At 37.7% G+C, this 25251-nt stretch overlaps 1 protein-coding gene across 5 annotated transcripts in view; it reads left to right on the plus strand.

Moving 5' to 3' along the window:
- The window catches only part of FBN1 (fibrillin 1), a 147314-nt gene that overhangs the window by 53682 nt on the left and 68381 nt on the right, over window positions 1–25251 (plus strand). For 3 of the 5 annotated variants that reach the window (XM_052671923.1, XM_052671920.1, XM_052671921.1), the window contains exons 7-15: window positions 492–617; window positions 4360–4485; window positions 8328–8486; window positions 11773–11940; window positions 13216–13356; window positions 14166–14285; window positions 17199–17324; window positions 19232–19354; window positions 24279–24401. In XM_052671923.1, coding sequence (XP_052527883.1) covers window positions 492–617; window positions 4360–4485; window positions 8328–8486; window positions 11773–11940; window positions 13216–13356; window positions 14166–14285; window positions 17199–17324; window positions 19232–19354; window positions 24279–24401 — 1212 coding nt within the window. The remainder of the gene's footprint in view (window positions 1–491; window positions 618–4359; window positions 4486–8327; window positions 8487–11772; window positions 11941–13215; window positions 13357–14165; window positions 14286–17198; window positions 17325–19231; window positions 19355–24278; window positions 24402–25251) is intronic. The other 2 variants (XM_052671922.1, XM_052671924.1) reach the window with 1 other exon arrangement.

The raw sequence follows: 25251 nt of genomic DNA on the forward strand, positions 1-25251 counted from the left end.
TGAAGTTCCCTGTATGAGGCACTCTTCATGCACGTTACACACTGTTCCTTCACTCATCTGGGGCTCCTGAATCTCAGCACTTGGCTACATGCTGTATGGAGCTACCAAGATTTTCAAAGTGGCAAGTGATTTTGAATGCCCAGCTTCAGATTCTTTAAAGGAACCTGGGTTTAGGAGGCTGTCTTCTCTGCATCACCATTCCCCAGATGTTTTGCAAAAACAAAGCAAGAACAGTTAGATGTTTAATGTCTGTAACAATAATAACCATGTGATTTCTTGCAGAAAATATTTAGAGTACTGCACTTAATCATACTTTGCACAGAGTAATTACAAAATTAGTGTCTGTCTTCACAAGCAAGTATCATAATATTATGATGGGTGAATAATGGATTTAGGCATATTTACTTTAATTTATATGTAGACAAATTATTATGACTGTTCTTGAGAAATGAATTAAAAGTGGGTGTTTTTTTTCCTTTTTTATATGATAGATGTGGATGAATGCCAAGCTATCCCTGGGATCTGTCAAGGGGGAAATTGCATTAATACTGTTGGATCTTTTGAGTGCAAATGCCCAGCTGGACACAAGTTTAATGAAGTGACACAAAAATGCGATGGTAAGAACTTTCAGAACTTTCTTTTGAAAGAAGGAGAGAGAAGCCTTCTTTTCGGGGCCAACTTTGTTTACAAGTTTGTAACAAACTTTCCAGACTGTTTTTCCTTGAGTATGCAAATGCATTCTTCACAACAAACATGGGTAATTGTCCTTTCTCCTTCTAAACCAGAGTCTTAAATATTAGCCCTGCAACTTTTCCCAACCTTTTATTCATGTCAATTTTGCAGACTTAAAGGTACATCTGAAACAAATTAAACATTAAAACTAAAAAAAGTTTTTCACTGAGATGTTTCTTAAGAAACATTTGAGGCACTTGTCTGTCTATCTTTTAACCAAGAAATGTATGTGACTGAAAGATTCAACGCATCCCCACATACTCAGTTAAATTGCATTTGATATTAATGAGATCTGGATACTGCTGAGTGTTGACTGCAGGACTAAACTCTAAACTTATCCTTATGGTTGCAGATGTTTAAGAAGGACAAACGTTATCTTTCCTTACTGCTAGTCATCATTTGGAAGAGGAGTGCGTACTAGATATTATTGTGAAAATTTTGGCTGCATGATTATGGACTCGGAAATTTTGAAGTGTGATTTGTTACAACTTTTTCTTCCCTATAATATAATAATCAGGCATACTTACTGCAATCTTAAACTTGAAGGGTAAAAGCTGAGTAATCACTAGTTGATTAACTCTCCCCATTTTCCATTGCTTTACAAGCATTTAGCACCTTGCAGATTAAACCCTTCAGATAGCAGAAATGATGAACCGCCACCACCAGGAGTTGAAGGTGTGCATCCACCACCTTGTCTTGCATCAAGTGTTTTTTAAGAAAGTACTAAAAGAAATTTTAGTCAGTTTGGAAGAATTATGACAGTCTTTCAAAAGAAAAATACCCTATTTCAAGGAAAACATTATAGTTTAATTACAGATTAGGGAAAGCAATTTCAGGAGAGTTCGTTCATAGCATGGCTTTCTTACTGACTGCCAGTGGTTTTGGCAGAAAGAAGGCCAACTCCAGGGTAGAACAACATTGCAAATGTTTCCTTCTGCAGATGAAGTACCAAGAACATGGTGAACAAAAAAGAACTGAACACGTGCCTTGTTAAGTGTTAATACTTGGAAAACTGAGAACTGTAGGCTTGCATATGCTGCATTGTATAAACATTGCTACAATAGTTTTGATTGCTAAATCATGTAGAAGAGTACCTTCAGAGCTTGCAGTTGGTAACAGTTAAATAATAGTTGACTGAGCCCAAGAACTAGAACTAGGAGCTATCTGCTGAACTAGCAGTACCATTTTATTTTGTGTCCCAGTTCAAGTAGGATCATGATAAAAATCATCAGATACAGAGAGACAATAGAAGAAGATGGGAAAAAGAGATGTGTTGAATGAAGTTCTCTTTATTAGCACAGCTGGTGGAAAATTGGATTTTAGGTGTTGCATTATTTCACTGCTTCATATCAGCATTCCTCTTCCAGTTGCATTAAAGCTGAGGTAAATATATTTTTTTTGTGGTGATTGGTGGGACAGTTTTTCACAGAATGACATTCATGTTTGTGGGTACATCGAGTATACCTGCCTTTATAAAACTTGCATGCTTAATAACGACAATATTGCTTACATGAATGTCAACACTAATATAAACAGTGAAATACTGTTTGGGTTAGGCTCAACCCTAAAATAAAGAGTGGTGATTTTGCTTTTAAAAAGGTCAGACTATATAAACAGTGGCAAAACTGAGTTTAAGATAAACATTGGTGAATTTGAGTCAGAAGATGCTTGAATATGATCCATTTACAACTGCATTTTTCTCTGTTAATTAAGGGCTCTATTCAGACCAAAATTCAATTTCCACATTTTTTGTCACTGAGACTTTCGGGACTCCTGCAGAGTATATTCCTGGGGCAGAAGCCAGAAGTCTCTTAGCAGTGCTCCCACGGCACTCAGACTCAGGGCTCTGGCAACACCCTTAAAGTAGCACTGAACAAAAAGTCACACCCCTCTTGCACACCCAAGTGAGGAATGTGACCCACATCACGACAGCTAGCAAGATGCTGGGGAGGAATGTGTGCTCAGGGGGCCCAGAGCCCGGCACAGCTTAGGATGGGCTGCAAAGTTTGGCTGTCTGTGTGCCATTTCAGTCCCTCTACTTTTCTGCAAAGGTGATGAGGCCACAAAGGTAGTAGAGCTTCCAAGTCTTCACCTAGGGAAAGAAGAATAGGTAACTTTTATATTACAGCCCTCACAGGAGAAGTAGAACAGAGATCCTCTCTACTTGCTTAAAAGCTCATTAATGGGCCTGTGGGACTTCGGGTGTTCCCCCATCTGTTGGGGCCAAATTCCAGTTTAGGCGTTACATTTAAATTCCTACAATCGTTTTTAATGACTACAGTATTATTCATTCCTTGCCTTGGTGCACTGGGTGGTGTTGCACTATTTCATCTCAAAAATTTTTGTGGTTGGTGAAATCATTATTATAGCCATGTGTCTATCTGTTTGTAGATCTCTGGAGATGAGGTTGGATAGAATCCTGTGAAGCTATTATTTCTGGCTTGTCTCTATCAGTAGAGATACTCACTGATCATAGATGGCTGTGACAGGCAGCTGTCACTGATCACTCTAGAAGTAACCTACCTTTCTACCATGGAAAAAAGTGAGCTGTTTTTAAGCTCCGCTGGACTCCAGCTTCCTAGAAGATGAGAGCACTGCTAAGTAGATACAGCTGCATTGTTAAGACAGTCACTGGAAACCAGGGGGAAAGTACACATCACAGGCAGGCTACCGCTGGTAATAAAGGAGCAATTAGGGCTAGCATAGCTTGTTTCTTGCAGGACTTTATGCAACTCGAACTGCAAACTGTGGAAAAAGTCCTTTACTTTCCTTCCATCCATGTATGCAGCTATGACCAGATATTTAGTGTATGGGTCAGAATCTGTTAGTGATGGACATAGTCATGGCCTGGAGTTTTATTTTAAAATTTTTAACAAAATCTGGGTAGAATTCTGGGTATGAATTCTGCCGTGCATTCTATGGTGGATATTTCAGTTTCAAGACTAGTTTCTAGTCCAGAAATTTGTTGGAACTTCAGAGCATTGACCTAGTGGAGAGCCTTTTTGTTGCCAAAGAAACAAGTAAAAAACAGAAAAGGTAATTTTTGTTGCTTGCAGTCATCCTACTTTGAGCTATAATCCTGTTAAATTGCATAGCTGGTCAGTGCTTTATTGGGGATTTCCAAGAAAAACCAAGTACAGTAAGATGGATAGACAGTTCAGAAGGTGCTGTGCTTCCCTTCGAGTCAGCATTGAACCGTTGGCTGTCTGGTGCCAGGAGATGCAGTACTGCTGAAGATACCATAACAGTTATACTTCTGATCACTACGGTTGTTACAGGCTCCGTGTAAATTTTCTTAATGTGCAGAATTCGGTTTGAAGAGGTGATGGTTTACTTGCTTTTACTTTCTACAGTTACAGATTTTCATCCGTCATTATCAAGCAGTAAAGCAAACGTTCTTTCTTTTTGCAATTTACACATATTTTCTTAGATTTCATTTTGCTTGTGTTTAAGATATGTAATGAAAGATTCTGATCCTGGTTCAAAAGTGGTTCTGACCACGTTCTTAATATGTGAATTAGTAAGGATCTCACACCAGAAAGTTGGGTCATTAATAATAATTATAAAGCGCCTATCTGCCCAATATAAATAATATGACCCTGCTTCTCTTTTTTTTTTTTCTTGAAGATATTGATGAATGCAGCACCATTCCTGGAATCTGTGATGGAGGAGAGTGCTCAAACACAGTCAGTAGTTACTTCTGCAAGTGTCCTCCAGGGTTTTATACAGCTCCTGATGGCTTAAAATGCATAGGTGAGTAGTATATTGTAAATGGTAAGTCAGAAGATGTCACAAGCGTTCATGAATATCAGAAATGGGTAATGGTGTATAAGAAACATATTTCAACTTGTCATCTTTAAATCCTTTTGTATAGAAGTCCATCATGTGTCTATATCTGCATTCTGAAATAATTTTTCCATTTGCAATATGTTTCCTCTTTCACTCTTTGTTGTAACCTTCTTTTCATAATTCATTTTAGAATTTTTCTGTCATGCCATATTTATTGTGTTAAAGAAGGCAGAACTTAATTAACAGATCTACTTGATATTCATGCTCTAGTGTTTGTCTTTAGTTTAGTCTATGTTAAATTCAGTAGCCATTTAGAAAAGCAAATACACTTCAGAAAGAAGATAGTTCACTCCAAACTGCCTTTTAATTTATTTTTTTCTCATTCTAAAGTGCAGATATTTGTCACTGAAAGAAACAGCATGATAAACTGGGTGTGGGGCATTTGGATCTGTTTTCATAACAGTGATGATGTTGCAGTGCTGTTCTTTCTGGCTTTCACTGTGGTACAGCAGAACCAGTGTTTCAAACATTACACTAGTTATCAAAGGACTGTATGAATTGAATGATTGCCTCTGCAGTGCCAAAGCCATGAAAGAGCCTTGCTAGTGCACTTTCACATTACTTCTGGGAATCACATAGCATGCTCTGCAGCAGGTTGAGTTGTTACTTTTGTTTTTTTCCTTTCTCTCAATTTAATGCAGTAATTACTTTTTTTGACTGCCAGTGGTGAATTCTGAGCAATCATTGTCATTATTTAGGAATCAAATGAACGACGTATTTCCTTGGTTTTAGCTTGTAAACTTTAAAGGCTCGTGCCCAGAGACAGCGCCAGAGTTCAAGAGAGCTTGCTGTATTTAATACCTGTGGTAGAAAATCATTTGGGAAAGAGTTGAACAGAAATGACTTCACAGAGGAAAGTACCAAGTGATAATAATTCTCTTCAGAGTTCTGGAAATAATTTGGATTAATTTTGAAACATTCTATTCAAATATATTCTATTGCCATTCTGTTTCTACAGGATGAGAAAAGTGAACTGTATTTCTTCCATTATCAAGGAAAGCATTTTGGTAGATTAGATATGTACTGCTCACTTAAAATGCTGATGGAGCATTGCTTGTATTGCCCCAGATGAACAGCTCTCAAATGGCTGTGGATAATTGATTTCTGCTTGTAGTTAATATTTACAAAGGATATTTATGCAGCTTTTTGAAGCAAAAAAATTCTATGGAGAAGCTCAGTTGCTATTTTCTTTTTATTTTTTATACTTACATCTCAGTCAGAACTGCCCAGTATTCACCCCATTCCTGCACTTTTCCAGTCTTTTTACCCACTGCATTTGCAATCTGAAATAGTTTAACTAAAGAATTGGGGATTTAAATGATTACAGGCTTTGTTAAGTAATATGCCAGACTGTGAGCCATCATTGAAATTTTGGCTTTATGTCCTAGGCAAAACGTGCTAAGTGGAAAGCACTATTAATTATCTACAGATATTTTGGAGTAATGTCTAAAAGGCATATCACATACTTGCCATATTAACAGGGATAGAACTTGAATCTGTATTAGAGCTGGGCAAAATGTGTACTCTTGTTTCAATTACAACATGTCTATCTTAAGTGAAAAGCATGAGCTGAGCGTGTCTGTTCTGTTACAGAGAAGGAAGTGCTTCTGAGAAATATTTCCCTTATGGGACTCGAATGGAGACAAATATCCAAAGGGGGAACTGGGAGTTCCATTATTATAAACCTTAAGAGATTAGAGTAAACAAAGGAAAGATGGTATCTCCTAGAGCTGGAGAGCAGGAACAGAAGTTGGACATCTTGACCAAATACATGGAGAACGCTATGAAGAAATCATATAGATCTCAGTCTTACTTTTAGATGAATGTATTTAAAGAGGAAAAAAAGAAGCTTATTTTTCTTGAAAGCTTATATGCATGACGTTTCTTTATTGTATTTTTTTTTTTACTGAAAAATATTAAAATTGTAAAAGCTGAAAATGATTTTATGTTTCTGAAACACAAGAAAAGTTGTTTTCAGCTGGTCTTGACCTTTTTTGTCTCTTTTCACTTTTGCAACTGAAAATTAAATAAGAAAAAAAAAAAGAACTAAATAAGAAAATCAATAATTAGGAATATGAAAAGATTTGCCATTTTTCCTCTCAAGTTTACCATATTTTCTGAAAATGATCTGGTTTTGGGATAAGCTTTTACACCTGTAGGTAGAAAAAGATATTTGTTCTTTGTTTATTTTTTTTAATGACACGTTTTGCAGATGCAAAGAACCTGTCTGATACTTTTCTTCAGCCCATTATTGCTTTCAGTTGTTTCAAAAGTTCATACGGGCCAAAACTGAGAAGGACAGATTACAGGAGATGATGATAGTGTTATTTAGGTACTCCATTCCTTACAGTGCACCCCAACATCACACCAAGCATTTGAATACACCTCTACTCTGTATAAAGAGAAAAATAACAACAGATGCAGTGAGAAACAGTTTGTGTCAGCACTTTCTTTGGTTTTAAAATGGTAAATTAAAGAGTGCATGTGTTCAGCACTTTAGTTGGGTACCAGAAGGCCAGTTACAGAACTGAATAGGTTTTTTTTTCTATTTTAGATTTCCAGTATATGATAATAAGGTTGAAGTAACTAAAATTTAGAAACAAAAACAAAGGCCAAATGACTTTTTTTTTTTAGCTCTACTGCCAATAACATCTGTGTTCAGGGCTCCACTAATGCAGAACCATCACAGACTCTCCCAACATACCACTATATACAAAATTTCCTCAGAATAGTAAGAAACTTCTCTCTTTTATGCATATATATCCACTAGATGATCTAGTAAATTCTGGAAAGCAGAGAGAAGGGCAGATAAATATACCGTGCCCTGTATAACTGAGGTGCTGTTTTGTTAGTAAAGGGTGTCTGCCATTGTAGGGTGATATCTGCAACTTTTTCCAGTACACTTTCACAGCAAATGCTCATGTATTTTAGGAACAAAGTTGATTCAGTTTATCATGCAGCATCAAGTCACACTTCAGCTTTTACTGAATTTGACATGATGTGACCTATTGTTAAACAATCGCTCAGAGCTGTATATTTATCACAGGATTACTTTATTTCTATTTTATTTTTTGCTTCCATCCACGTTTTCTCTCCCTTCTCTAAGGTAGGGGATCTTCTGTACAATGTTGTTAGAACTAATTGTATGAAGTCTGGGTACGAGATGTTCTTTGTACAGCACGTGCTCACCCTTTTCAGACAGGAAGCCAGCACATCTCCATAAACAATGTGATGGCACTAGTTAAAGCTGCTGCTCTTTCTTGCCTGCAAGCCTATATCTTGTCAAATCATGACATACTTCAGCTGGGAAAGCCATGACTAATGAAAAGTGAATTATTGCTTTGAGAGCTGCAACACTGAGTTTATTGCTGTATATCTGTGTCTTTCAAATCAAAGCGTAAACAGCAGTGATCTGGTACTATCTTTAATAGAGATTACACTGGAATTTTTCTCTGGAGACACTGAGGCATATCCATTCTTTTTTCCTTCTCTGATTCATTGACATCTCATGTTTCACTTTGGCATTCACACAGAAAGCATTTCACCTGCATTGAACTCCAAGTAGCCAAAATTTTATCAATGTTTTTCTGGTTTTGTGCCTTTTGCTTTCAGTTTTTTTGTGATGTTGCAAGTGCTGCGTGATAGATTGTGTAATCAACCAAGTAAAGGAGGGCTTTTCCTTTCTGTTAAAGTCATATTCCTCTTTGGATTGATGGTTACATATCCGTTTCTCTCTCTTTTGGTAGATGTGCGTCCTGGATACTGCTTCTCTACTCTGACCAATGGGCGCTGTGGCAATCAGCTCCCACAGCCTTTGTCCAAAATGCAGTGTTGCTGTGACAGCGGCCGATGCTGGTCTTCTACTGCAGCCAGCGCCCCTGAAATGTGCCCAATCAGATCCACTGGTATGAATCCACCTGTATTTTTATGGCTGTGATCAAGCACTGAATTAGGCAGTCATTTTCTTTTATCAGTAATGTTTTCATTACAGCACTGTACAGAATAATTGAAGCTGGAAGGCACCTTGGGAAATCGTTTAGTCTAATCCCACTGCTCAAACAAGAGTCTCTTATGGCAGGTTGCTCAGGACAGGCTATGGCAAGCAAACATAGTCAAAGGACTTGACCTATTGCTTACTGATGATTTGTAGCCTGATTTGGTCTTTGTTTTCAACACCCTCTTTAGGCTCAAGTTACTTTCTCCAGAGCCTTCTAATAGAACCCTTTGTAATTTTGTTCTCATTGGACAACTGGGGTTTCCTTTCCCTTATACCTAGCTTTCTGAGATGCTGTACCAGAATTTGACAAAGAACATAATTTCTGTCTGCTACCAAAAAGTGCTGTACTTTATTGCCTTGCTGTGTATCAGGATCCCCAGATAATATGAGATTAGAATTTAGAGAATATTGTAGAATTAAGTGTGAGGGATTGGAGGAAATATGGTTTTGAATTTGTTTAGGACTGCCTTGGAAAGAAAGAACACAAGAAGCTTAAGGATTGCTAGGGCAAAGCTCATGAGAGGTGCAAGGTTTAGGGAGGAACTGAGGTCATAACAGTACTGCAGTTTAGCTCTGAGTTGTCAGAGGTCACATACGGGAGTGTTTGTAATTCTTGGTTTTAATTCTTTGAGTGGGAATATAATACTGAAGAGGGATCCAAGATCAGAACTCTGGAAGGTCTTTTCCTGGTTCTGACACTATTTTACGAATAGTTTTTAAATATGTCAAATGTCCAATATTGACAAATGATGCTAAGAAAATAGTGTAATCTACTGATACTCATCTGAAATGGGGAGGAGACAGCTCCTCAATCTTAACAGATTGAGACAATCCCTGTTTTCTTTACGTACTTTCTAATTATTGATATCTGACTGCTGAATAAGCTGGATGGAAAAGTGAAGTAATTCAGCTCACGGTGCTGACTGAGAGATGAATGAGGAAGAGTTAGCATCCAGGACTTGTTGATGCAAAAATCCGTGCAGGGTGTCCCCATGATTATATTCCAAATTTTTGTCCTGACTCGGATTGTGATATAGATAGAGACCAAACTTGCTTGTTTCAAATATATTCTGAAATTATTTGAAATGACTTAAATATGTGCAAGTTATTGCTGTCATTATTTAATCATGTTCACTTATTCCTCAGTATATCCTGAGAAAGCGAGATGAGGAATTTTGAGCTGCCTGTGAAGTGTATCAGTGTCCCAAAGTCTCTAGTTCTGAAATAGGAGTACATAGCAACATGAAGTGGAGCACTAGCTGCATAACATAACCAAGTGGTTGCATTTTCAGTGTGAGCAGCAGATCAGATGGTACTATAAAATAGGTTGTTTATGGCTGGAAATTATACATGGAGATTAAAGTTACAATAAAAAGGGCTTGCACTGTATTTTTTTGCATAACATGGCAATAATTGTTTATGTGGAATGGCAGTGTTCACCACTGATGCTGTAAATGCTTTAAAAGTGGTGTCTCAGGCATCCACTAATGCATCTGTTCAATTCTCACCTAAGCAGCTCCTTCATGTGTGCTAATTCCATTCAGTAAATGGGCAGCACCAAGGCCATGACTTCTTTTTGTGTGGAAGGCCTCTGCTCCTGGTGAATTGCCTTCGGATAATTGGGCATTACCAGTCCAGAGTAGAAAAGAAATACAGTATTGTTTCTTTCACAGAGACTGATCAGTGGGTTGTAGAGAATGGATGATTAGAGAATCAACTCTTAAAACCATCATTAGCAAACATTTGCATAGTGCAGTTTGTGTATGCAGTTATGCAGATTCTGTTTCTTCTGAATATCCCTCTGTCTATTTTATCACAGATAGACCACTGACAGAGAACAGATGCAGCTTAGTTATGAATAAGCAAAATAGAATGCTAGAGCAAAACAAATAAAATACAATAAATACTTCTTTGAAATGATTTAAAGATTAAAATCACCCTAAGGAACACTAGAGGGAAATGAATAGACAAATAAAAAAAACTGATTACCTAAGAGCATTAAAATAAACATGATAATAATCAGAGAGGGCAGAATTTTGGGCTACCATGTTTGTTGAAAAAGCCTCTGTGATTCCAGATGAATTTCTAATATGTTTTACAAGTGGAAAAAAAGGTGTGATAAAAGTGTTGAAGGCTGAAATATTCAGCCTTGTTCTCCCAACACTGAACTTGTTTTTCAGTTCTCATTTTATATTGCTTCAGCAATTCATGCATCTCTTTAGCTTTTTGTTTTCATAATTCCCTTTCCCTCTTATGCCATAAACTTTAAAATTTAGAAGTTCCAAGATACTGTCTGCACAAGTAGTAATTTGTGTACACACAAATTGCGGACATGAATCAGGTCAGCTGGAAATGTGATCTTTAATTGTGATACTCTATGTGCATTCTTTGGATCAAATTTTCCAAAACCACACTTCCCGAGGACAAAAGAGTTGGGGGCAGGAGAGAAAGTGGGTTAGTAGGACAGATGCCACTAATAGAGATAATAAAAGAATGTCTGACACTCAGTATAGACGTTGTTTACAGCAAAACAGATCATTTTCCCATTAGGGGAAGGAGGAATTTTCTGTGGCTCAGACTCCATTTCTCTGTGTTCCTTAGAATGCACCTTGTTTGGTTTCTGCTTTTACTGGCAAACTTTCTTTGGACGGTGAAATAGTGTTAGTGCATTCATTCTCTAATTGGTTTTGCCTCTTGGCTAATATTTATATTTCTTTGTTTTAGGAGACTAACTTTTAAGAAATCCAGTTGAAACTGGGCTTTTTTCCCTGCTCAGTATTTTTCTAACTTTATGGCAAGCTTTGTATTAAATTAACTTGGGATCATGTCCAAAAGTCCTTCTTTAGGTAAACTTTTCACCGAGTTCATCAAAGATCTGATGATTAAAATCAGATTAAAATTAGATTAAGACCAAATTGCAGCCTCACTGTTAAATTTCATATCCAGAATGTCAGTTTTGTTATCTTTTTTTCTAACACTCTTCTGACAAGCAGTATTAATATCCTCCTTTGGATTAATGATTTGATTCACAGAACAAAGCTCATTGCTATGAAGAAAACTGATATAGGCTCAGGGTTTCCAGATTGTTTAAAATTTGTTATTGCTTATCTGAAATGCTGTGAAAAGGCAGAGAATTGGATAAAATGGGATATGCTGCAGCAGTCTAACACAGCATCCATGTTTTCACATTTCAGATGAGTATCGCAAATTGTGCGCAGTAGCTGCTCTGCTGCCAGCAAGACCTGACCTTCCTCCAGGCCGTCCTGAAGTCATCCCTCCACCCCTTCTTCCTGGTCCTTACCCTCCCCTAGTCCCTCAACAGCCAGAAATTGTCTATCCGTCTCGGGCTCCACCACCTCATGGTAAGAAGGAAACATTTACCTTTTGCTACACTATTTGCATTTAGCTTCTGTTTAAAACTACATTTGTCAGGTGCAGTATATTCCCTTCAGCTCATGGTATCTCTTGTTTACTTTATCTGGAACTTAACTGGATATCCTTCTAATCATAGCCTGGTTACCATGTATTTTATGGCAAGTATACCTTATAGGTAGTGTTTTTCTCCTTAAAATAGGATTACAGCATTACATCCTCACTATCTGTACTGAGATGTATATATAATAACAGTTATGTTTGTTTAAGGCTATTGAGAGCTTTGCTGCATGTACGTGCTCTTAAGTTATGACTGTTACTTACTTTAAAGGGCTTGGCTATAAGAAAGCTGCTTCTTTCAAGTTGTTTTCTTCACTCTTGCTTGGCCAAGTAGGAGATGTACAGATAAAAATATTAGTCTGGTGTGTACTGAAGTGAACCCAATTTGAAGAAGGTTCTGTTCTAGTGATACACAGGGTTGGGTAAGATTTCCCTAGAGCGAGGAGGAAGCCAGAGCAGCATAGTGATGCATTCTTTGTTCTGTTCCTTTCTCAGGGAATTTACTAAATGAACATATAGTCTGCTGTAGGCACGTACCACCTGAAAACATTTGGTGTAACCACACAGTCTTTTGCAAATAAGCACAAGTTTGTTTCACCCATGCTCTGTACAGATGCAGGCAGACTCCATTTCCACTGGCACCAGCTGAAGCTATTTAGCCTTGGGTCAGCACCAAGCTGAGCTAATAATCCTGAGAGGCAAAGTATGCTAACTCAGGCCTGACACTACACTGACGTAGCTGCACAGCTTCTAGTCAGCTGGGAGCACGAATAGAGCCAGCTCACATCTGCCTGCCAAAGACCGTATAGGCATACCTTCCAGTGTTATTCCTGCCCTCTTTCAGTGGCTTTCTGTGGAAATAGAGATAACTGAACCATGATTCCAACTCTGCTGATCTGGGGTGCCACTCACCCACTTTTCCCCTAGGTGTGAGTAGATTCCTCTTTTTTTCTTTTGCAGGATGAAAGGAAAAAAACACATCAGGTTTATCACAATGAAAAAGGCAGTGGTTGCTAGCTGTTTTCAGACAGATCTCTTAGAGATGTAGTGCTACTTTCTCTCTTTCAGTGCTGGTTGTAGTATGTAATTCACATTGTGAGGAAAGGTAAATGTTGACTTTTTATGGAAAATGCTGTCCAAGTTGCAGATTACCAAAAATGATTATGACGAGCTATTAAAATATTTTTCTAACTCTGTTGTTTCAGTGATCTTGCCGGTGAACTTCACTGACTATTGCCAGCTGTTCCGGCATCTCTGCCTTAATGGGCATTGCATTCCTACTCCTGGGAGCTACCGCTGCAAGTGCAACAAGGGCTTCCAACTGGACGTTAGAGGGGAATGTATTGGTATGAGGTTTTCTACCTTAAATAATGGGGGAAATTTCTAAGCCAACTTTCTATTTTCTACATGATTTCTGAGTTCTTATAGGAAACGAACATTCTCAAGAAGAAAACCCCAAGCAACAGTAAATAGACTTCATTTTTAAAATGGTGTCAAAACCATTTTCAACTGCAAATTTACTTCTGGAGTAGCTTTGTCTTTAGGACAGCATTTAGCAAATCTGGTAACTTGTCACAGAATTATACAAAAATAAGAATTCCTAATTAACCTGTGACTATGACATGTTCCTTAGTGATTCAAGATAACCGATTCAGAAAGCTACCAGCTCTTTGAGTATGCAAATGAATTATTGTAAAAAAAAATTAAAATAAAAAGCAGTCATGAAATCACACTAAAAATAAAAAGGAACAAATCCTCTTTCATCTGATCTGGAGTATCCTGTTGGACTCTGAAGGCCTTAGATTTTGGAACTCAGATAGAGCCTGATAATAACAGCAAGGATTAGCTGTCTCATGCATGGAAGATTTTGCTTCTATCAATAATTTTGTAACTTCTGGGGCTGGAAATGCCTAAGTATGGGATTGAGGCCTTTACTGTAGTATCTTGTCTTGTTGAGTACTCTCAGTGTCTTGCTGAGTTTCCCAGTTCCTATTTAACTTAGAATGTGATGTCCTGTTACTGGGAATTCAGTGGTGTCCCCTTTCCTTTCAGATTGCAGTACACTATTTCACAACTATGAAACAATAAAATAACTCTGCAGACCTGACTGCCTTTCAGCCAATGTCTTAATAAAAATATACTGTTCTTTTTGCAGATGTTGATGAATGTGAGAAGAATCCATGTATCAGTGGAGACTGTGTGAATACCCAGGGATCCTACATGTGCCAGTGTCGAGTAGGGTATCAGAGCACACCAACTAGAACAGAGTGCCGAGGTAAATCACTGTTTTAGAGCCAAATCTGTTTTATTGTATTCATGCTAGAAGGGAAAAATCATTTTTAAGCAACATTTAACATTTGTTATGTATTATTATTATTTTTTTGAATGATCAAATAAGGCAATAAAAGTACTGTTTTGAAATGGTTAATCTGCCAGAGCTGACCTTCTAAGAGCAGGATTATGAAGAAAGACATTTTGTCCTGTGCTGGAAGTATCTTGGCATCATTTGTGGCTATGAACTGAAAGACATTATTATTTTTAACTGTTTAATCATTTTTACTTTTGATACATGAGGATCCTAAGGACGATTAAGAATCCAGTTGGAGCTGGAGAAAAGACTGTTAAGAGATCATTGAGAGACTAATAGAGGTGGAAGGAAAAAAAAAATCTTCCAGTAGATAAAGAGCACAGTGTCCATGTATTCTTCCTCTCCACTGTAAGAGGAAGAAATCAAAGAACAGTACAACAATGACAGCTTAGATAAAGTATGAGAAAGTAGCAGAGCATGGGAAAGGGCTAGACAGTGAAGCTGTAGACTCCCTGTTTTTGGTATTTATGAAGAACAGGCTCAGTAACAGTGCTGATTGTCTTCATCCTGCCTTCCTGCAGGAGTGGCATCACTCCTCAGTGATAAGGGTTCTAAGACTCCAAAACTGTCCTGGGGTAGTAATTGAACAGCAAAGGTGGATGCAACATTATATCACTAAGCCATAATAAGAGACAACATGCAGGAGAATTAATGACTACTTTGATATTCCATAAAAAATGTGGCATCTAAATGAAGCAGGATAAATTCGAATGCTCGAAATCCTAGCTTGTTTTTGCTTTCTGAAGCAGTTTCTAAAGAGCCAAAAGAAAGTTAGCTGCATTAGTGTGTTTTTTCCTTTGTGAATCCAAAATGTATTTGTGGTACAGAAGCTTACTCCAATCCAGGGTGACGCGCAGAGCCAGCACTGCTGCTGCATGTTGCTGGGAGTATTGCTAATTGCTGCCAAACAGCCAAGTTGTAGAAGCATCTTCATAACTCAGCTTGCTAGTGGTGAAGGAGTGCTGAAGTGGAGTCTCAGTGGTGATGAATTTACTTATGAGTCATTTTTGTCACACGCTTTTAATTTGACTGATTCATTACACAAACACATGCTTGTCAGAAGCCCAGTAGCTTAATGGCATTAAAGTGTGGTCACTTAGCAGTTCCTTTGCAATCTATGAGAACTGTGCTTGCTTGACAGGCAGTTCAGAAAGTGCTAAGATGTGCAGAATCTTTGTTTTCTGAAGGTATTTTTAGGACTAGCTTAGGGAAAAGAAAAAGGCTAGTGGGATGCATTTGGCAAAATATGCATATAGCATTGGAGCCTCCCAAAGTCAACATTTGCTGTAAAATTACTTTACATGACTATTTTGTATATTATTTTATTTCTTTGCATACACAAATGTTGCCTTTTCTGATATGCTTTTCACAGCAAATGTACTCCTTACATCCCCTTCTGAAAAATGAAATCTTCTTGATGACCAGCTGTTTATCTACTCCTTGCTCTGGGCAGCCCATGCCAGTGCCTCCCCACCCTCATAGTGAAGAACTTCTTCCTCAAGTTTGACTTAAATCTGCCCTCTTTTAGTGTAAGATCTTTATCCATGCAAGAAGGCAAAGATCCTGATGAACCCTAAAAAACTAAAGGGCCAGGAAAATGTTGAGATGATTTAGCATTTCTGCCTACCCTAAGGAAGAAAACTGGCAGAGTAACTAAAGCCAAGCTCGGGGACAGCTGAGTGCCATGAAAGTAAGGAAAAGGCACAGAGCACTGAAAAAGCCTCACTTTCTGTGTTACTGGTCAGTTATGCTTGTTTATCAGTTGAGAAAACATTTTTCAAGCCTGTATGCTTTTGCTGGATGTCGAGAGATGCAAGCTGCCACTGCCACTTGAGCAGCTCTTGCCTCTGCTGGCCTGCTTCCTTGCTGGCAAAACACTTATTTTAATGGATTTCTTAGCAGCTTCCCAGAACTACAGTGCTGCAAATTGAAGTTCAGGATTTTGAGTGGCATCAGTCCCTCAAATACCTGCCTAGAGATCAGAAGCACTGTGCTGGAGGATTCCTCATCCATTATTCCTTCCTCAAGCACATTAGTGTCCTGCTGTCAAGAGGGCTTGGAGAAGGGCACCCCCTAAATATCTGTGAAGATGATGTGATTATACATTAGATGCATTTGCATAGGCTGGTTGAGATCTCTGTGAACGGAGTCCCTTGTGTGCAGGAATCTCTGGGAGATGGTCCAGGCCTTGATGGAGAACACTGAGCAATCTGAAAAATGTCTAGACAGTCTGTCTCAGCATCTCCTCTCCCCTCGTTTGGAGGCGAGGGAGAGCTGCCAGCCTTGTGTGATATCACTATTCAGGTCCTCCAAAGCACTTGCCAAGCACCTCCTGCAGAGAGGGGGAAATGAGGAGCTGATGTTTCAAATATAAAATAAGCAGGAGAAATATCTTCTGAGGTGGGAAAATCTCAATCTTCCTTCCTACCTTACAAAAACAAGCTTCCCCTGTCTTTCCTTCAGTAGTTAGCTATTGTTAAGTTAAATTTCAGTGAAAACATTTTCATGATGAATGAAAATGGAGAAAAATGGAATGAAAATGGAGAAAAAAAAAGTTAAAAAGATCTGATTCATGTTTGAGCAAGCTGCAGGGTAATGTTCACTGAAATTCTTTCACAGCAACTTGAAATTTCAAGCTGATGAACATTTTCCCCACCTTTCGCATTTGGTTATGGAAATGAAAATAATTTCTTTCTTAGGTGAATATAGTTTCCATGTGGGGTTAAAAAAACCATGGGAGTGGGGAAATGGGAAAAATTCCTCCCAAGTATAAAAAAGAAAAAAATCCAAACATTATTTTTCTTTCTGTTTGGCTTTCAGACATTGATGAATGCTTACAGAATGGCCGTATCTGCAATAATGGACGATGCATAAATACAGATGGCAGTTTTCACTGTGTGTGCAACGCTGGCTTTCAAGTGGCAGCTGATGGGAAAAACTGTGAAGGTAAGACTTCTCTGGAGCCACTCCGTATCGGTAATTGCAAGAGATTGTTCGTGTCAATAAAAAATAAAAGGACCTTTGGTAGGGGGGGAAGGGAAGGAGCAAGGAATTGAATTTCTAAGTACCTTTCGCTGTATCTGGGAGGGCAAGTAAACTGTCTTTTGCAGCCAGTTCTGGAGCCTTGGCTTGGCAAACCTCAACAGGATGTCTGTCCAGCAGGAGAAATAGCACATACCACTATCGCAAAGTGCAGTTTCTTTGATGGGAGTGGTACATTTTAAAATGGAGCACATTTTAAAACGGAGCACAAGTCACATGCTGCCTGATTTTACTGTGTGTTTTAACAGTATGCTGTATGGGATCTAACTGGGTGACTAGAAATGTGTTTCATGCAGATGCAATCTGGTCTGACCTATACAAACCATTTTAGGAAAAATTTGTAAACATAATTGATGTGTTCCTACCTCCTGGACCTTTAGCAAAGAGGGGGGAAAAAAGAAGAATGTTCTTTATCATGCTTCCCAAGGTCCTTGGGAGGGTTCCCAATGATCTATTCATACATTAAAGGAATTTCAAGCACTGTTCTTAGAAACATTTTTGGCAGAATATTATCTCAGTGATTCAGCTCAAAGATTTAATGCCAAAATTCCTGGTTGGGATAGATACACGATTTTTTTTTTTTAATCATAAATTATTTTTGTCTGACAGCCTGTAAGTAAAAAGAAAACACACTATGTCTAGAAGCGTAATTTCTGTCCAAGACAGCTGCAGCATTAAGGAAAATAGCATGATTCTGAATACATTGTAATGTCATTATGATCCAATGATTTTATGTGCTAGTAGTGATTCTGTTAATCCTTAGTAGAGACAGACATTTTAAAACTGTTTTCCCTGACTCTTTTTTAGATATAGTTTAGCACTTTAAGTTAGTTTTTAAGTATCTAATTACAGAACTGTATTGCCTAAATACATTTGAAAATGAATATAATTTGGAAAAAAAAACTTGATTCTGATTTCTTCCTTTCCCACCAAATACCATGTGCTAATAGTAATAAGAACCAGGACATCAGCAGTCTGGTAAAACATTTTTAATTCCATTGCATATGTTGCCAGAATGTCTGTTGCATCCACTTATGAAACAGTTTCATCTCTGGCATTGTAATGCGTTGAGTTTTGTTCTTAGGAACACATCTGCACACAGTAATCAGTAAAGACCACGGGGCCGTGCCATCCCTTAATGTTACTGTGTATAATTCTTTACATGAAACTAGTAAATAGTGCTGGTTTTCTTGTAGCTAATGTCCAGAATGGATTTGATTTGTGCCAGGATAAAGAGTAAAAGAGTAAAGAGGATGTAATAGCTTACTTAAATCAAGCACAGAATTCTTGTGTGTGTATGACTAACTGGCTGTGCAGGATTCAGAGTAGCACTGTCTGAGACCTCCACCTTTTCCTATTTGAATTCTTCATGCTGTGCCATTAGGTCAGAGAGTGAATAATGCCAATGTGAAGCAATAATTAGTAAGTACCTTCCTATGTGACCCATTATGCGGAGTCCAGGGAGGAATATGTTTTATTTTAAATGGAAGCAATGATGAAAATGCAACAGAATGCAGAGTGCTTCTGCATGCTTGAATAGTGTTGGGAGTCTCCCACATCCTAAGTCTTATGCTCATCAAACAGAAGTTACAGAAGTTTTCAGTCCTAACACAAGTGTTCATTGCCATTCCAAATGCCCTCTGCTTCTAACCTGGCTTCTGTTGACGTTGAGATTGTGGGCGCTGTTCAGTTGTGTACCTTCTCACCTTTTTAAGGTTTTGACCAACCACACAGGAAATTATTTTTGGACGAAATTAGAAGTTCTTGTATGTAAACAGCACTAAGATTATGTTTATTATATGCACTTTCAGATATGGACGAATGCAACATAAGGAATATGTGCCTGAATGGGATGTGCATCAATGAAGATGGCAGTTTTAAATGTATTTGTAAACCGGGGTTCCAGCTGGCATCTGATGGACGCTATTGCAGAGGTGAGCACAATAAGTAAAGGGTTCATGAGAGCAGAATTCTATGGTAGCTTCAAGAGTTGCCTAATTTTGTTACAGTGATCCTTGGGGACAAGAAGTACTGTGCAGAGTTCTCATCAGATTTTTCAATTGGCTGGAATGATTTGTTATTGCACAAAACAGCACTCAGTCTTCTCCACAGTGTTAAGCAATAGCCTTAACTGATCAGTGGGAAATATTCTTTGATCAGGGGCTGTTATATCCAATCTAGTTAAGCTCTTTTTTTTTCCCTTTTCCTTTTTCTTTTTTTCTTTTTTTTGGCCTATGAGGTCTTCTGCAGTTTGATTTCAGTATATCTCAATTTTTTTATTTGTCATTTGAAGTTTTCTGCCTTAGACTACCAAACATCCTTGCTCATTGGTTTTCTGGGGTTTGACCCTCATTTGTGCCTGGGTGTTCCTACTCAATACAGTATCTTTGAGAAGTGCACAGTAGCCCATGTGTCTGAGATGAAGACATGAGTACCACAGCAAAATTGTATTTCTCATTTCCTGCACTAGTTCAGCAATAGCCCTTGTGGGAGATGCTGCAGTATTCTGCTTGCTAGTTATGTCATCAGATTTCCTGTTCTGTCCCATCAGGAACTGCAAACTTTCTGTCTATAAATCTTCATGTTTCAGTATATTGTACAAATGCAAATCAGAAATCAAAATAAGAAGAAAACAAGTACAGGGCCAAATTATTTAGGATTTTTCTTTTTTGAAAAGTGTGCAGTCTTTCAGCTCTTGGAATCAAGCAACAGAAGTGCTTGCTTACACTTCAACTGTTTTTTGTTGTTTTTTTTTTTTTTTTTTTTAAAGTCACACTGTTATACACAGCAGCATCCTGGGAACCAGTAACAACATTTAATGTTTGAATTAATAATTGGATTTTGAGAGTTACTGTATTAAAGGCAGGTTAATTTGGATCTTTTTACTTTTTGAGCACTGTATGGGTCCTAGATCTGAGCTTGCATAGTGTCTAGGCTTAGGTCCAAACAAGAGCTATGATTTATTGGTAATACGTCTGGAACTTCTCTTGCATTTGGGTACCTTTTGCACCAAATGTGCAACCTGGTGCTGACCAGATTTCAGGCAGGGGATTCATTTATTTTTAGTGAGAGAAGCCCCCATTCATGCTTTACAATAAGGTTGTTTCAATTGGGAAAATGAACTGTCCTTTAATTTCTCAAATGACAAAAGCGTGGATCTGTACAAGGGTACTATTACCATACAAGCTACTGTCTGTGTTGGTTGCAGCTTTAACACGCTTACAGTATCAGCTTTAATTACATTCTTACCTGTTTTCCAAGCCATAGATGTGTGTCTGTGCTTTGTCAAAGATTGTTTTCCTGCTGGTTTGTGTGTGGGAAGACAGTGAGAATTGGTCTCAAACTTGTTAGGGAAAACCTCATTGCCCAACAGGCTTTGGTTCACCAGCCAGTTGTGTTCTCAAAGACCATTGTGTCTTTATCAGGGATGCGACTTTCTCATGCAAGCTCAGCCCAAAAACTTGTCTTGTTTTTATTCCTGAGCATCTTTCTGTGTATTTTTTGTTGTTATTAAATTTTGTTTGATGGATATATATATATATATATATATATATATTTTTTTTTTTTTTTCCATCACGCTGTTCACTGAAATGACATCCAAGAAAATGGTACATAAATTTCTTCTGACTCTTTCAAAATCAAACTTGAGATACTGGTCTTCACAGCATCTCTTACGTACCTCCTGGCTAAACAGGAGTATGGATGCAGCCAAAATGGGGTTTCTGGACCTAGAGAAATGTTTCTTCTGTGCATCAAAGGGAACATGTTTGAAAATTATCCAAAATTGCAGGCAACTCAACTGATTCCTACTGAAAGTTGGAACAGATTTTATAGTAAAGTGAGGGATTTCTCCCACTGCTTTTCAACACTTACAGTAAGCCTTGCTCTCTATGAATAAGCATGCAAGCATTCATTATGTGTGAAATTACTATTGTGTCAAAATCAAACCAGGTTTTGGGACCTTGACACCCAAAGTAATTTTATTCTCAACTTTGTATGTCTTCTTTCTTCCACTAACCCAATGGATCATGAAATAATTCCCAGGAATTTAGTGGCTAGAGTGTACACAACTTTCTGGTAAATGTCTCTCGTCACTTGAATGAAAGTTTAAAATCAAACTTCAGTGACTTCTTCTGTACGTTTTAGTGTTTGTTATTGACTCCTCTTTGTATATAGCATGTGCAGAGTAAATAATTTCAGTCCTACAGAACATTTAGCCCCTGAAAGACTCATCCTTCACCCTGTATATCCTGAATCGTTTGTGCACTAAATGCATTAAGATCTTACACAAGCTTTAAAGCAGTTGATGCTCATACGAGGTGGGGATGTGTGTATGTACAAACCGACGTTTCTGCAGCAGATTGGCTACCTGCCTGAGCAATTTCAGTATGGAATTGAACACGTGTTTTTGCTGAGCACTTTGGAGGATTAACAAAAGAGTATAAGAATTGCAGCATGAAACGTATCACTCCTATAAACATCTCATTTGATGCACTGTAAGCTGAATTTTGAAATCTTAAGAAGAATTTCTAACCCGAAGTTAGGATTACTGTAATTGACACTTAGTTCCATAAAATTAGAATTTTATTATAAGTACAGGGCATATACTTGGCTGTCTGGTAAAAATTCCATTCAGACTTTATGAAGTAACATGCCAGAAAATAATGTTACACTATAGTCTTGTGTATTCCTTGTAATACAAGACATATTAAACTTTTTCACCATTAGCTTATTTCACTGATGATTTGCAGACAGTTTTTCAGAAATACTTACACCAAACAGGCAGAGCTTTAAAGCGTTATAAAAGCTCTTGCAAGGCAACTGGAAGTGGCAGTTTAGTAGTCTGAGTAAATTTTTCCTGGTTAAAATTAGAGGACTTAGAGTACCCAGCTGGCACTGCTGAGCAAGCTAAGCAGAAAAGGCTGAAACCAGTTGGACATGGAGAATGAATGTAATAGGTGGTTTTCCAGAACCAGGTTGAGATATTCTGACCAAATTCAGAAAAGAGTTCCTGACGTTTTCAGAATGGTGACTTCTACTGCTAAGCCATGTCAGGGTTAGGAATTTAGACTGTATGCCTGCATGTGCAGTTGATTTACAGGGTGGAATCCCAGCCTGCTAAAACAAAGGCATTTTGCTCTTCTTTACTAGAGTCAGGATTTGAGCTACCTCTGCAATACTGAATGACCAAGGGTACCTCTCTATAAAACACTGATGACAGTATTTTCAGCACATCTGTAAATCACTGCAGAGCAAAATGGATTGCACATTTCAGCCATTATTAGCTTACAACATCTTTTTTCTTAAATTCAATAGAGAAAAAAACAAAAAACTGTTAACTTTGCCTTTCTGTTTCTGTAAGTAACCTTCAAAAAGGAAAGTGTTTGGTGTTTCTTTTTTTTTTTGAGCATATGTATCTGTCCAAGGAATTCATTGTTTTTTAAGCAAAAACTGTCAGTACTTTTAAATAACATGGACACATTTTGATGTCCTGACTCAGTTTTTACTTACATTGAGTAAGAACTAAATTTAAAGAGGGAAAAAGCATTAAAGATTTGTCTGAAGCAGCACAAAAGATTGCAGGGTGAAGTTGAAATTAATTGAGCCCATGTACTTAAATATAATTCTATTTAAAAATGCAGTTTGAAAAAGGAATCTTGGATCATACAAACCATGTTTTATGCCAAACAACACAAACTAAGTAAAACATAGAGGTGTTTCACTCTCAATTTGCCCTTTTAAGGTCAGAAAAAAGGAAATTGTCACACACACGCTGTCTTTTGTATATATTAAGGAGAGTTGTTATGAAGTGATTATTTTATAAAGGTTATACCTACTTCCAAACAGTATTTTAAACACTTCTTTTCTTAATCACTTATAAAATAATGGTATAATCTGTGACTAGGGAATCTTGCTATTAACAGGATAGGCATCCTATAATTTTATCTCTTTGTACTAATTTGACATCTTTTTATGAAAGTCTGGTAATATTATGAGGCTCTATTCTGGTATTTCATTGCTAAGAATCTTATTGTTTAACGTACTGATGTTGGGCAAAGATGGTAGCTTGTGCTGAGCAATGACTCAGTGCACAAATCATTAAGAAATTCCTTTCAAGACTGGAGTGTAGCTTGTCTGTTAAAAGTTTATAGTATGGCCTGTAATGAACGTCTGATAGGAAAAAAACAATTATCATGCAGATATCCAGCAAGATGCTATGTACAGACAGGTCCAACTATGAACAATCAGATATTCTTCCAAAAACTGAATCTGCAGCAGAAGGAAAGGAAATTCTTTGGTGTCCCTGTGAAGGCACCCCATGGAGCGGAACAGGACGAGAGGGTAAAATATTCAATTTGCAATCTGGACTGATTTTTAACAATGCAAACGAACTGTGAACATAGACAGGGAATACCCTGTTACACAATACAGAAGTCCTTTGTCTTAGCAGTCACGGTTTCCTCGTTCCTCCTATACCGTTTTTGCCTGAATGACCCTTGTTTTGGAATATGTACCTCCTGAGAACGTTTAGGGAAAATGTAGACATTTGAGCTGCAGGAAAGTGCTAGGAGAGTCAATTTGTTGGCTGCTTTATTTGTGTGGGTTTTTTTTTTTCTCATATTTTCCCTGAATTTTGCATTTTTCTCTTCCTTTTCACAGAATTGTTTAATCATTCTTGATAAGATCTTTATCAGAACTAGTTTCCATTTTCATGTGATATTTTTCTATATAGGATGCACTGAAAGTAAGCAGCGAACGCAAGTTTCAGCTGAAAATAAGTTGCACAAACGCAAGTTTCAGCCAGGCATTGAACACTATGTAATTTAATTTAATAAAGCTCATTCTGTTCTCCAACAGACATCGATGAGTGTGAGACAGCTGGAATATGCATGAACGGACGCTGTGTGAACACTGATGGCTCTTTCAGATGTGAATGCTTCCCTGGCCTTGCAGTAGGCCTCGATGGACGTGTGTGTGTTGGTAAGATAAACTCAATGTGAGCAGGTCACTAACAGTGCTGAGGCATTAATGCTAAACTCACGGACAAATCAGTTTGAATGTAGAATTCACCTTTTTTGTTTTTTTTTAATGGATTGCTGCCTGTTAGGGTAGTGAATTACTACACTAGTAGATATTAATAGCTCTGGGATATTTACTTTGGTGACCTATTTTGCTATTTTTTCTTTCCATTTGTGTTTAAAGGGAAAAAATGTGTGGGCCAAATTACGAAATCATGTAGACTATATAGCACAGTGCTGTTGAGAGTGAGTGAGCAGGTGAGAATCTGCCCCATTTCTGTCAACCTAAAATTATTTTTTTTCACTAAAGATTTAATTAGTCTTTCAACTCTTTAATATGGGTCATATCATTTTTTCACTTCCCTCTTTTTCTCTATAAATAAAGGAGGTTTGAGTTTCTTTATTTTAAAATTCTAACATCCCTATGTACTGTACAATTGCTGTCATTAAGGAAACTTCAATTAGCATTCAGAAGCCTTGCAAATAGGGATTTTTCACTAATTTCTGCTTAGGTATGTAATTAATTTACCTCAGTTGACAGAGTTGCTATGGGCAGAAGAGCTATTTTTATTTTAAATGCAAAAGAGAAGGGAATTTAAAGTGTATTATAGGGTCAATAAAAGAATTTTAAGTTAATTCATTACACAGTAATTCATTACACATAAAACATTTGCTGCATATTAAAGCCCACAGTGACAGTTTCTGTAGTTCACTAATGCGGGTTAAGTCCTCAAATGTGGTAACTAGTTTGTATGTCTGAACTCAGTGAAGCTAGAGGAAGATGAATTTCCCGTCCCAAGTGTAGCAAATGT

Source organism: Tympanuchus pallidicinctus, unplaced genomic scaffold, assembly GCF_026119805.1.
Source record: "Tympanuchus pallidicinctus isolate F22 unplaced genomic scaffold, pur_lepc_1.0 scaffold12, whole genome shotgun sequence".
In the NCBI taxonomy this organism is placed as follows: Eukaryota; Metazoa; Chordata; class Aves; order Galliformes; family Phasianidae; genus Tympanuchus; species Tympanuchus pallidicinctus.